At 35.2% G+C, this 13,303-nt stretch overlaps 1 protein-coding gene across 1 annotated transcript; it reads left to right on the forward strand.

Annotated features, from left to right (window-relative positions):
- The first annotated feature begins 2,654 nt into the window (after positions 1-2,654).
- Positions 2,655-13,270, forward strand: LOC131430217 (general odorant-binding protein 84a). The gene is made up of 3 exons (XM_058594971.1): positions 2,655-3,031; positions 3,090-3,219; positions 13,129-13,270. Exons 1-3 carry the CDS (start codon positions 2,765-2,767, stop codon positions 13,221-13,223), a joined length of 492 nt encoding a protein of 163 aa, XP_058450954.1. The 5' UTR covers positions 2,655-2,764; the 3' UTR covers positions 13,224-13,270.
- The last annotated feature ends 33 nt before the right edge of the window (positions 13,271-13,303 follow it).

The raw sequence follows: 13,303 nt of genomic DNA on the forward strand, positions 1-13,303 counted from the left end.
TTTTCTCGAACGATTTGTTGTACAGCAGCAGATATTTTGTTCTCTTCCTCAGAACGCGTTCTGATTGGCTTGTGTTAACATGGGTCAAATGAAACAGGTTTTTCAATAGTGTACTATTGAAATACTTCAATGCTTTTTCTATACACGCTTAAGTTGAAAAATTTCGATTCTATTGGTAGTTAGATTATATGAATCCTCCCACTGATCACTGAGCTATGAGCTTTAAAAATACGAGAAAGGCAAACGCGCCTTATGAATTATCCTCTTTGATACTCGTCTATACCAAACATTTCAGAAAAGTTTAATTTTGAATTATTGGAGATTATGCCACACAACTGAATATTTTATCATAAAATTGTGATCATATTTCCGATAGCATGTAGCAAAAATTATGTTGATTCGTTAGATACAACAAGAGATATTCACGATCAAAAACTTATCACTCTCTCAGAGGGTAAATTTTGAAAAGGCACCCCATAGTAAAGTAAGTCGTATTCACGACAAAAGGCTTCAACTAGGGGCCGACAACCCTTGTAATGCACCATTGCATACTGCAATTCTTCGTGTTTTTCACCAAAAATTCAACCAAATATCGTTCCGCAACCACCGTATTCGCCTTGTTTAGCTCCGTGTGACTTCTGGCTAATGAGCAAACTCAAACGACCACTCCGAGGAAACCGTGTTGAGTCAGTTGAAGAAATCAAACGTGAATCGCTACGCGCATTGAAGGCTATTCCGAAAATTGACAACTGTTTCGAGGATGGGAAAAAAGCGGAAAACTTCGCAGGGGGACTAAATAGATTTGGAAGAATAAATAAAGAATTTTGACATTATGAACAAAGTCTTACTATTCTTCGCTCACAGTAGTAAGCTTAAAAAATCAAGATATTCGATGAACAAGTAGAGATGCTAAGCAGTTTTCACCAGTTATCTAGTCCGAAAAATGTGCAACTCAAGCGGTAAACTTAATAAATCACTTTAAAAATTCTCAACTAAATTTCAAGTACATCATCAGGTGGCTTTTAATATATTCCTCACCGTTTTAAAGAAAATCTGAAACGGGAAAATACTAAAAAACTTACGTCCTAAACGTACTGTCATCAGCCTTTAAGCAAATTTTCAGTCGAGTAATGCTTTAAGCAGTACCAATTTGGTCAAGTTGTTATTCCACTAGAAAGAAAACACTCCAAATGATGAAGAATTAAATTTTAATTATGGTCGAGATGCGTTCTTTTTCGCTTAGTGCCAATGAGTTGCTCAAACTTAAAAATGTAAAACCATTTAATGTATTATAAGCACATTCCGACAAAAATCAACGCAATCTTTAATTGAATCGATTCGCTATTTGTATTGAATTTGCGGAAGCAAATGGTGTCCTAACGGTGATAAGAAAATCATGTAGGTTTATAGCACCAATAAACATCTCATTAGTAGATTATTTGGTGTTCAATCAACGAATTGTGATAAAATCGAGTCTAATGTCTTTGATTTGATTCTAATAAACACAGAAAAATAGTTCAACAATTGTGAAATACTGCTGATATAGCAACATGAAAACTTTAAGCGAATGCTCCTATTTTCATCTTACCCTTAGAGTAACTAGATCGAGCAAAAACTACTGAAACTGGAATGAATGAGGGTATCATATCTTAACAATTTAAATTTAGTTCATATTGCAATAAAAACTACATATCAAAATAACACCAATAGCGATGACGAATCAATGGACGAAGGCGAGAATAGTAAATCAAGCCTACTCGCCCTAAATTTGCTAGATAGCCGACAACGAGATCCAGTGAAAAAAAATATTGTTTAGATTTTGATTACCCAAATTATAAGTGGTAAACCATCTCCTTTGAAACTGTAGGGTGTCGAAAAAAACTGACGTGAACTAGATTCTTTGTTCATTTTGATACTCATGACAAGTTGAAATTTAAAGCAAGACAGCAAGAATTATATCTCTAACCGGAAGAGTTTTACCGAACAGTAATAAAAAAACGGCATTCAGACAATTAAGTTTGTAAACTCAATAACGTTTTTATTTCACTAAATCCGGCCGGTTATTTTATCCTATTCCAGCAATCATTCGCCCATATTGAACATGAGGCCTGATTCCTAGAACTGTTGAAAATTTAATGAAACTGATTGACATGTTCATTTTGACCCTAGCTCTCATATTTCATTTCCAGAGTTTCGTGAAAAAAAATATTAGCAGCCATTCCGAATGTTATTTTCTCTTGCTTGAACTTCACCGCATGTAGATTCATTACAACTCACAGAAACATGCAATTGCCATTTGTCACACACGGAGCAATTCAGTCGCTTCATAATATACCGTTTTGATTGATGGCCTTTGAACGACTTTTCTCGAGCGACTCACATTCAGTAGATTTGATGGGAGACCGACTGTTGCTCATTCCCGGAACTGGATGAAACAATTCCTCCTCCACTCCACACTTGTCTGTCTGTTGGTATGATTTCAGAAACGGGCATACCATGCAACGGTGACATGCATTGAATGAAACAATTTTCCCTCCCATCCTATCAAATCACTGCCAGGAAAATTGAGATCATGTGGTTTTTCACACAATGGCTTTGAATGCTATATAAAAGGGGACACTGCACTGAATCGTAAGCTGCAGTTGCTGGAGTTAATAAAACGGGATTATTGTTGAGACTTAGTGAGAAGCGAACGAGTAGAAAAGTGGACTGATCCAGATATTCCCCCAGTGCCCATTCTCGGAGGATCTTCCCAGCAAGCATTATGAAAGTAATAATCCGTCGAAGCTTTCTGCTAGGAATTCTGATAGTGCTGGAGGCTTCGGGTTGCAGCCTTACCAACAACGATGATGTTAACCTACGAGAAACCTTGATAGCCGATCCGGCAACTGTTCCGGCAGAAAGTAAAAAAAACTACAAGATCGAGGATATCTACTCAGAGTGTAACCAAACTTTCATAGTAACTATGGACTACCTGAACGAATTGAATGACACTGGAAGCTTTCCAGACGAAACCGATAAAACTCCAATGGTAATAATAATTGGCGAATGAGAATACGAGAACTTCACAAACACACTTACTTTCTCAGTGCTTCATGCGATGCTTCCTGCAAAAGCAAGGCATTCTTACCGAGGACGACAAAATCAACAAGCAACTGGCCATTTCTGTTGGGTGGGTTAAGAATGGTGACACCATCGATGAGTGCTTGCCGGATATGGGTAAGTATTTCAAGTGATAAAAATAATTAGACGGCAGTGAACCTCGTAGATCATCACAAAAATGGAAAAGTGATCTTCGCATTACTTTCTTCTTTGGAAAATATTTCTAGCTCGTATAAAACAGTTATCACAATTGTTTCAAAAACCTTTCCAAAAGATAAGAAAATCAGCACATTGAATGTTATACACAGTTCGAAAAATTCTTGTGATTTTACATCTGATCAGATGCACATAAATGGAGCGTCATATTTCACACAAATTTATGTTCAAGAACATGTGTAATTGTGTGATTTGAAAATTACATGGCTTTAAATCGAATGGAACAAAAATCAAAAGATCGACAGAAACAGCGCGACTTTAACCGAAAAACATTAGATCACAAAGCACGCCAGTTAGGCAACTGAACCACAGAAGCACATATCAGCTTAATGATTATTTGATACTTTAAATCCAGACAGTAGGACTTGGTACCCGAGTGCAAATTACACTCGGAGCCAGTAAAATTCTGTACGAATGGAATACTGCGTCATTTGATAAGTTAAGTAGTTATAAATTGTTACGTTTGTAGAATTATGTCACCTGTAAAATTCATAATTTCTTTCTGCGTATATCTGTTATCGATCACTACACACTTAAAACTTTTTACATGTTATTAGATGCACATAAATGGAGCGTCGCAGTTCACGCAAATTTACGTGGAAGAACATTTAGTATTGTGTCATACATGAAATTCATTGAAAAAAAAAAGAATACTGAGAGCAAACCGTCGTGACTTGAACCGAGAATCTCTGGATCGCGAGTACGCCTGTTAATCGACCGAGCCACAGAAGCATGCATTTGCTTGGCTGGTAAAAGGTGCATTTGAATTCATACAGTCGCACCTGCTTGCAGAACGCAAGTTACAGTCGAAACCAGTAAAATTCAAGCTCATCTAACATTAAGTCATTACAAATAAAAATTTCCGTCATTTGACAAATTAGGTCTTTATGAATTACATCGTATGAGGAATTAAGTCACGTGTATTATTCAATTTTTTTTGGTGTGTAGTTTTCTAATGTTTTCGTGCCGAGAATTTCAAGATAATCATACCTGAAATTGACAAATCGTCTTTCAATATACAACTCCTGGTAACCCCAGTATTCATTTATCAATATCAGCACAGTTTCTACTAGCGACTAGCAACATTTTGGAGATTTGTTACAAATAAGTTGTCGTTACATTGCAATACTATGCTGAAATAACTTATGTTTGCATACAACGAAAATAGCTAGTTTTCAAGGGAACTAGTTAAAACTTAGGCACAATCAACATTGTAAAAGTTGAATAACTCCACAATAATTTTGTATTAACAACAAAAAGCATCCTAGTATTTGAACCTACAAACTTGACATAATGTACTAAATTTATACAACGGTTTTCTCGAGTGTCGATTGAAATTCAATGGCTGAACCGATTTTTAATAAACTTAGATTCAAATGAAAGCTCTTAAAGGTCCCATACTAAATTCCTGAATTTCATTTTGATCTGACTTCCGGTTCCGGAGTTATGGGGGAAAATGTGCATAAAAATGAAAATATGTTTTCTAGCTTTTCTCATAGATGGCGCGACCGATTGTCACAAACTTAGATTCAAATGGAAGGTCCTCTGGTGTACGTAATTCCGGAATTTCACCCGAATCCGACTTCCGGATTTGGAAATATAGAATAAAGTGTGTTAAAAATTTTATACCATCACTGAAAAGGGCGAAAACCCGCAAAAACAATTCTAAATCGACCTCAAATCTTCTCCAATTGAATTTTTATCAGTAGACGATTTCGGTTATTCTTTCAAGAATCGAAGATAATTATTTTAAAGAATACCACAGTATTATATATGACAGTATGATTGATATGAGAAAGGCATCATTACACCACTAGGTGTATTAAAACAGGTTTTTTGATGAGCCTTCAATCAAAATTTGTCTATAGACATATGAAAAACAAACAATGAAAATACCTTACGTTCCAAATGCTCAAAACTATTCCATGTGCACTAAATTCTCACTATTTTAATTTCATATATAATGTGATTTATAATATTATCGCAATCGATGTCCACTCTCTACATTGTTTTCGTCGTGTTTATGATAGTGCATAGAAGAAAATTGACTATACTGCCTTCTACTATTTTTGTCACAGTAAATTTGGAAAAAGTAATATTCTTGTTTATCTATGTATCATAAACCTCTTGCGACTCTATACTGTGGTCGTCATATTCAAGCCAACAAAAGTTTTCTAAGTTGGATTTTTCTTTATTATTACGTTTTAAAAAACTTACCAATAACCAGGCACGGCACTCAGAAGGAGGGCCCGAGGAACCCTGGCCCTTCCCGAAATCGGAAGCAGAAAAAAAATATTATGATGCTGTTAATCCTGCAGATTACACCAGTTTCGTGATAGTGGATACTTCACTGACACTGTCAAAACTACATAAAATGGAAGCTAAAACCGGAGCAAAATAAACGACAATAATTAAAATGCACAAAATTGTACTGGATGACTGGAAAGAGAGAGTGCGCGAGCAGGCCATAGTTGGTCATGATTCTGCAGATGAGAAAGATATCCTACCGCTGGATCACACATATACCTATTTAGGACTAAAAAGACCAACGCGAGTGCACTTCGAATACATGTTTGGCTGGATCCATTATTATACGCTAGAGAACATAATGATTACCCGACGATGGACTGAAATCGGAGGCTCTGTGGGTCGGAAAAATCCACCTTGTTCACCTCTTTTAGTTTCCTGGACCAATTATATGTTCCAAAACCTCAAATCATCTCTGAGAAGTTTTGTTGCGAAATTTTAAAACACTAATTCCTGAAACTGAAACCGATACCAGTATAGTCAAAGTAAATTCAAAAGATGTTTTCCATTCTCCACGAATCAAAGGCAATGGAAAGTCACAAAATGTAATAAAAATAATGATTAGTGATCTCGAGCACAGTCAAAAATATTATTTAATAACTCAATAATGACATTTTGAGATGGAAAAGTTCCATACGTTAAAAACGAAAGCATCATTCTCAATCGCGAGCTCTGCCCACCCCTTCGCAAGATTTTATGATGTTTATTCACCCCTATTCTGCATTCAGTTCAAATTGGATTATTTCGATCGAACTTGAAAATTCTGTAATTTGTACGAGTGATACTTTTTTATGGAAAACTCGAACTCGTTCGAGATACAGAATGCAAAATTTCGCCTTCGATCGAATTAATTTGATTCGATCGAAATACAGAATAGCTTGATTGTCTCAAGCAATATTATATTGCACTAGTATGCGGTATTCTTGAATACGGAGTTCTATTTTTGGCTCATGTTCACATCGGTCTTTGCTGAATCGTCTTCAATTGCCATGTTACGAGAAGCCCTGTGCCCTCATAAGCCTATCGACTCTGCAAAAAAAGAATGAGTACTTTTTCAGCCCTGTGCCCTCATAAGCCTATCGACTCTGCAAAAAAAGGATGAGTACTTTTTTTTTAATAACTATTTATTGGAATATGAGTTAAAAATAAATTGTTAATTGTTTCAGCCCTATTATATACATGATTTGGTTATTACCATTAAGACATCATTTGCTTCCCCAATTCTGTGATTTTTGTGTAAGAAAAATTGTAAACCTACTTGTATTATGTAATGGGGAAATGGAACTTATATACTAACTTACTAACTAATACAGAGAACGAATCGATTCAATTGAAGTCTGCATCGATTTTTGTCGGAATTTGCTTATAATTTTATGTGACATTACATCTAATGGTTCTATATTTGTGAGTCTATGTAACTCATTTGTACTAAACCAGAGAGGAAGCTGCAAAATCATTTTCAGAATTTTATTCTGAATCCTTTGAAACGTTTTCTTCCTGGTGGAACAACAACTTGACCAAATTGGTACTGCATAGAGCATGGCTGGTCTGAAAATTTGTTTATAAATTAATAATTTGTTTTTTAGACAGAGCTTAGAATTTCTGTTTGTAAAAGGATATAAACATTTAATATATTTATTACACTTTGCATGGATTCCTTCAATGTGATCCTTGAAAGTGAGTTAAAAATGAGTACTTCTTTAACACTAATAGAAGTCCATGAAGAAACAAAAACGAGTATAACTGTTCGAGATTTTGAGCGCTCAAAATTTTTTACATCTGAATCCAAAAGCCGGATTTGGGTGAAACCTTTCAATTGAACCCATGCTATTATTTGTGAAAATTTGTCATCTCTGACAAATCGACGTACGTTCTGTTTTAGAATTTTCGACCGCTATTTCCCGAGCCGAAAACAGGAAACCGGTGATCCCAAGTTTATATAAAAATCAACTAACAAAACCTTGAAATTGAAACATCGTGAGGTCCATTCCGACGTTTTTGACCTCTTTTTGTGGTGCTTTCGAAACCGGTAATGTCAACTGACCCCTCCCGAAATGAAATCCTGGGTACGGCCTGCCAATAGCTATCTGAATCAGGGCAGAAATCGTATGTTATAACCTTGTGATATCTATGTTACTGCTATATTAATTCACTGTAATGATTTGCTCCTACGCTTACGTGTTTATTGGTTTCGCAACGGCAAATAAATTTCTTTTTAATTAGTAGCTAAAAGCAAAGCCGTGATTAAAGATATGTTTTAATTAAGTAACGATAACTTATAAATTATGATTACTTCAATGGGCCAAAAAGATGTGAAGATTGAAAACCAAAATAACTATTTGATAACAAATTATGTTATGAATCTGACTCCGATTTATGAACCTCGAAATCCAAAATCTCAATCTGGGTGGGACGAAAATGGCCAGTCACATTTCGAAGTAGGAAACAATCAGACATGACTTAATATTGTGTGTAAATGAAATTTTTCGGCCTTATTGATATCTTACAATTGCTAAATATTATTTCATCCTAAAATTGCTGATTTTATTAAAAATATATGCAAAATGATGAGAAAAAAACATGTGAAATCAAATGCAATTGTTTCTGATTAAGACCAAAATTTAAATAAATAAAAAAGAACATTTCACTCATAGTCTGATTCACTGTCTGGTTCTGAGAAATAATTAACATTCGATGGTTCGGAATCTTCGCTGATTTTTTGTGCTGTCGATGCCGAATGTGTTGTAGAAACATTTAGAAACTTCCACACGTCGTCGGTAATATCGTATTTGTGATTATCGATTATGCTCGAAATTTGGGGATTTGTGGACAATTCTGTTGGTACGTACTCGAAAATAGTGTTAAGCTTCATGAAATCAGCAAGTTTTTGTAGAAAACAAAAATAAATTTACGACCTAAGACCGAGTCGGGTAGCAATTTCTGCCCCACCGCTTCGTTTCAAAGTCATAACACAAACAACTTTTTTATCATTAAAACCATTAGTACCATTCAATTCAACACAACTTAATTAGCTTGAAATATTCCCCGAATAAATATGTCAAATGAACATAAGCCAATTGTAGCTATTGGTAGGGCCCACTTATGGAGGGCTTAGCCGATGGGATGTGACCAGTGCAGTAAAACTTCATTCAATTCAGTTAAAACTGAATGTGGAACACATTGACGATCACCCTACTGCAGTAAACTTCACACTCCTACACACATAACGTGCGTTGACGTACCGAACGGGTAGCATTCAGTTCTTCACTCGTGTCTCTTCCAATCGAAGCTTAATTTTACCACCATCAGTTGATCTCTTGAAGTAACAAAATATCTTTTTCAATAGTGTGAGAGCGGTCTTCAAATGAGGTTCATGTAAACATTCGAATTGGTTCAAGATAATAGATGAAAGACAAATACGATAGCTGAAATATCATTTACAGAATATACATAAATTAATAGTTTCCTACTTCAGTTTTCATTTTTAATACTTTACTCCATTTATAATTCTATTCATTTGAACTTGCTCACTACCAAGATCGAAGACAATGAAGCAGCTGGCCTACTTGGCACTTGAAACTGAGCAAGCAAATCTTCAAATGACTAGTTACGATTATTCAACTGACGATGAATTCTGGGAGCTTCACTTGAAAATGGCAGCAAAAGTCAAACAAATTAGTATGGATATGCTGAAAGTCAGTGAAATGAAATTTTACCGCACTGGATGTGACATTTATGCCGTTTTTCATTGAAAAACACTGGTGGCGTGGATTGCTCTGATTTTGCACTTTCGAGCAGAAATGCAATATTTTGAAGGTGTTTCATTGCAATTTCTGCTCGAAAGTGCAAAATCAGAGCAATCCACGCCACCAGTGTTTCTCAATGAAAAACGGCATCAATGAAAAACGGCATCAATGAAAAACGCCATTAGTGTTCGAATTAATGCGAGGTGTCATTTTCGCCCCAGTCTCCGATACTATTAAATGGCTTAAGCTACGTTTTACCGTCTCTGCCCTTGAGTGGCATAGGAAAATTGTGAAAAACCATTTCAAAATGCACCCTTTTGGTCGGTATGGCTTTATTTTGGTTCACAGTAAATTCGGCCATCAGACGGATCGCACACGAAAGCTTATGATTGACGTTTACATTGTGTATCGCTAGAGCAAAAGACCGAAAAGATACCAAGGCAAGAAGTACGAACTCCTGGAAACGAGTATAGCGTGAAGGTTCGATTCCCAACCCCGAACATAGAATCAGGGATTTTCTGGCCAGGAGAGGCGAGTGACCTTAAGTTGTTAAAACCTCTATAAACAAAACAAAAGAAAAAACCCGATGCTATTTAGCACGCTTGCTGGTTTATGTGATGTGTGATGTGTGATGTGAAGTGAAGCAACCATCAGTTCAAGGACGTGCCAGTGGATGCGGGTAGACTTACAGTAGCCCCGATATGACTCATCCATTCACCTTCTTACTATAGCTGTTACCGAAAAGCGAACAAAAAGGGTTGGGCGGATATGTAAGTAGAGTCACTTACTCGTATTCCACGGGAATAAAAGATGCTCTTCCAACCATAATATCCAGTGCATGGATGAAGCATATCGCTATACATGCTTGAACCCGCCTGATGGTTTGTTTGAGAAGGGCGCGCCAGACTCATTTCAAACCTTCAGAAGGAAACAAGTTTCCTTCAAGTGACTTGGGCTGGCTATTCACAATCCCTCGTCCAGTCATCAATTTGTCCGATGCCCTAATGCTCCCTCCTCTTCACGTCCCCGCGATAAATATTATTCAATATTATAATATAATTTTAAGGCACACTGCTTAAGCTCTAAGATGCCAAGGGTATTTACTAATCTTAATTACGACTAACTTAAAACTAGAATCGTATCATTATGTAATGTAGCGGTAGCGGATTCTCGAGAATTCACCTTTCAGTTGGCGATCGGTAGTGGCCGTTGAATTGAATATTGCATGAGGGTCTTTCATATGGCGTTGGCGAATATCCATGTTGGCCGCATCCTTCGGTCCGTGTGAGTCCGCGGGAAACCCCCCCAGGCTACGAAGGCTTCCCCGTGATAAATGTTTTATATTGATAAATACAATGAAACATAGTGTAATGAAATTAATGTAACATAAAATGATATAATAGATTACAAAATAATATAATATAACATAATATAATATAATCTAATTTAATTTAATATAATATAATACAATGTCATTCAATATAATATAATATATTATAAAACAATATATAAAATAACAGTTAATGTAGAGTGTCAGTTATGCTCTTCTATCTTCGCTATATTGCAGAAAGTAGAATATTTTTCTTCTAATAACAATAATAATATCCACATCTATAAAAATAATATATGTTATAATATTTGATGGCAAATTAATAATAATAACAATAAATATAAAAATGAAAATAATAATAAAAAACAATCTAATAAAGTACAATGAAATATATAATAAATAATAGAATGATTAAAATGATATATTGCGATATGCTATGATATTATATTACTTGAATTTATATGTCATTTCTCATCCTCTCATTCTGCCATCAACGCATTTCATCGACCAATTGTCACCACAGACACACGTGTAGGCATAAAACAGGAACCAGTGAGGACCAAGCTCACCTTGTGACGACCTTGATGTTTAGTTAAAAGATTACTTTAAAAATGATAACTTATAAGGAAAACAAATTTATATTTTGCGCAGAGATACGTAGTACTACTCATAATAAACCCTATAATATAATATAATATAATAAAATATAATATAATATAGTACAATATCATATAATACAATATAATATGATATAATAACATAATAATATAAAATAATGGAAGACGATAATATATGAAATAATATGCTATGATAATAATAAAAATACTAATAATAATACATGATGTAATAAACAACATAATTATATGTTGTAATATACTATGATAAACATTGCACTTTAGGATGGGCTTTAACTTATGAGTCAATTCGCACCCTCTCATTCTGCTACTAACGCAGAAGGCGATAGCACCCAGCCGACGCCGTTCTATTGACCAAATGTCATCATAGACACACGGGGAGGCATGAGATAGGAACTTGTGAGGACTTAGTTATCTCACCATTTGACGACCTTTAGCACGCTTGCTGGTTTGTCCACATAAACTAATGGATTCAAGGATCCACACAAAAAATAATCGAGTGACGTCAAATCATAAAAATGAGGAGGCCAATTACCCGGTCAATTTAATTTGAAATAATGTTGTCGTTGAAATGTTCTTTCAATAAGTGTATAGTTTCGGCCGCAATATGACAAGTGGCACCATCCTGTTGAAATCACATTTCATCCACATCCATAGCTTGATCGATCGATCTCCATTCACGATAACGCGTCGTCCTTTCTCATTTTCAAAGAAATAAGGACCGATGGTTCCATTAGCCCATAGACCGCACTCTTCTCATTCTTGTTGATGGCTTGGCCTTCAAAAGAGTGAGTGTAGACCGAAATTTGGTAATTACGTTCGTTATGGTGGTCTCAGATGGACGATTTTATGTGCACCAAACAGTTTTAATTGAAAACTGATTTAGAGAATAAATTTCTACGATTTGGAAGCGCTGTTCTTGAATTAACCTTCCTTGAGTTCATGATGATTTACCAAACAATACTGAGTAGAGACGTCACTTTACACTACTGAAAACAACTTTCTGACAATAGAATAATCCATATTTAAAAAACAATCTTCCTGAAAACATTTATTATTTTATTAGTTTCAACATTGTTTTCCTGTTTTTTTTTTCATTTTCGTGAGAGGGTGTATTCAAGGAGCTTTCAAAAAATTAAACTCTTCTGAGTATGGGAAACTTATTCACGACTTTGCCATTTATTTGTTGTACAGAATTTATTTTTCTAGAAAGCTAACTTCATTCGATTAAGTCCAAAGTGTCCTTCAAGGAATATAACAAGTTCAATTAAATATATACTATTTGTAGTTTTTGAGATCAGCAAATGAATTTAAATGAAACCTACAATGTTGCTATTTTTATGTATTTCACCTCACATTTAGCCAAATTCATTACTAGGAAGAAATGATCGTTTTTCCCGGTTACTCGATCTCGAGCAGTCGTTCTCCAGTTTTCCTATGCTATGTGGTTCAAGCATAATCCGCTATTATTTTTTCAGCCTTTCAGCCTTTTTTACAGGGTACATAGCTTAGGATTCATGGGTTTGAAGCAGTTCAAATTAAAATTTATTTAATCACGATTTAATGCAATGATATGTCAATGATATGCTTCCTTATTCAATATGTTACTAGATGAAAATTACTCAGTTTGCTATTTCAACTCGGTTAAATTTAGCACAATTACTAGTAAGGCACAAATACAATTTAGTATAATTAGAGTAATCAGTAAAAAAGAGAGATATTGATATAAATATGATAGGTATTGCAGTATTTTGCCCCATCAATAAGACTAAAGCTATATTTCTTTTTCCAGCTGGTGATAGTGAATGCGAACGAGCATATTTTCTTACCCGATGTGTCAGTACTCGTGCGTTAGTTGAAGGCAGAAGCAAAGATAGCCAGAAATGATAAAAGGATTCATTATGTACTAGTTACGTATTTACAATAAAGTTTCGAGAGACATTGCAACTAAGCCAGTTTTCCCACAC

This window comes from Malaya genurostris, chromosome 2, assembly GCF_030247185.1.
Source record: "Malaya genurostris strain Urasoe2022 chromosome 2, Malgen_1.1, whole genome shotgun sequence".
Classification (NCBI taxonomy): domain Eukaryota; kingdom Metazoa; phylum Arthropoda; class Insecta; order Diptera; family Culicidae; genus Malaya; species Malaya genurostris.

What these genes read in the sequence shown, in the direction of transcription:
- LOC131430217 (XM_058594971.1), top strand. Translation starts at nt 2,765, where the DNA reads ATGAAAGTAATAATCCGTCGAAGCTTTCTGCTAGGAATTCTGATAGTG. An exon ending in AAACCGATAAAACTCCAATG is followed by an intron (nt 3,032 to 3,089) that starts GTAATAATAATT and finishes TTACTTTCTCAG; the next exon opens with TGCTTCATGCGATGCTTCCT. An exon ending in TGAGTGCTTGCCGGATATGG is followed by an intron (nt 3,220 to 13,128) that starts GTAAGTATTTCA and finishes TTCTTTTTCCAG; the next exon opens with CTGGTGATAGTGAATGCGAA.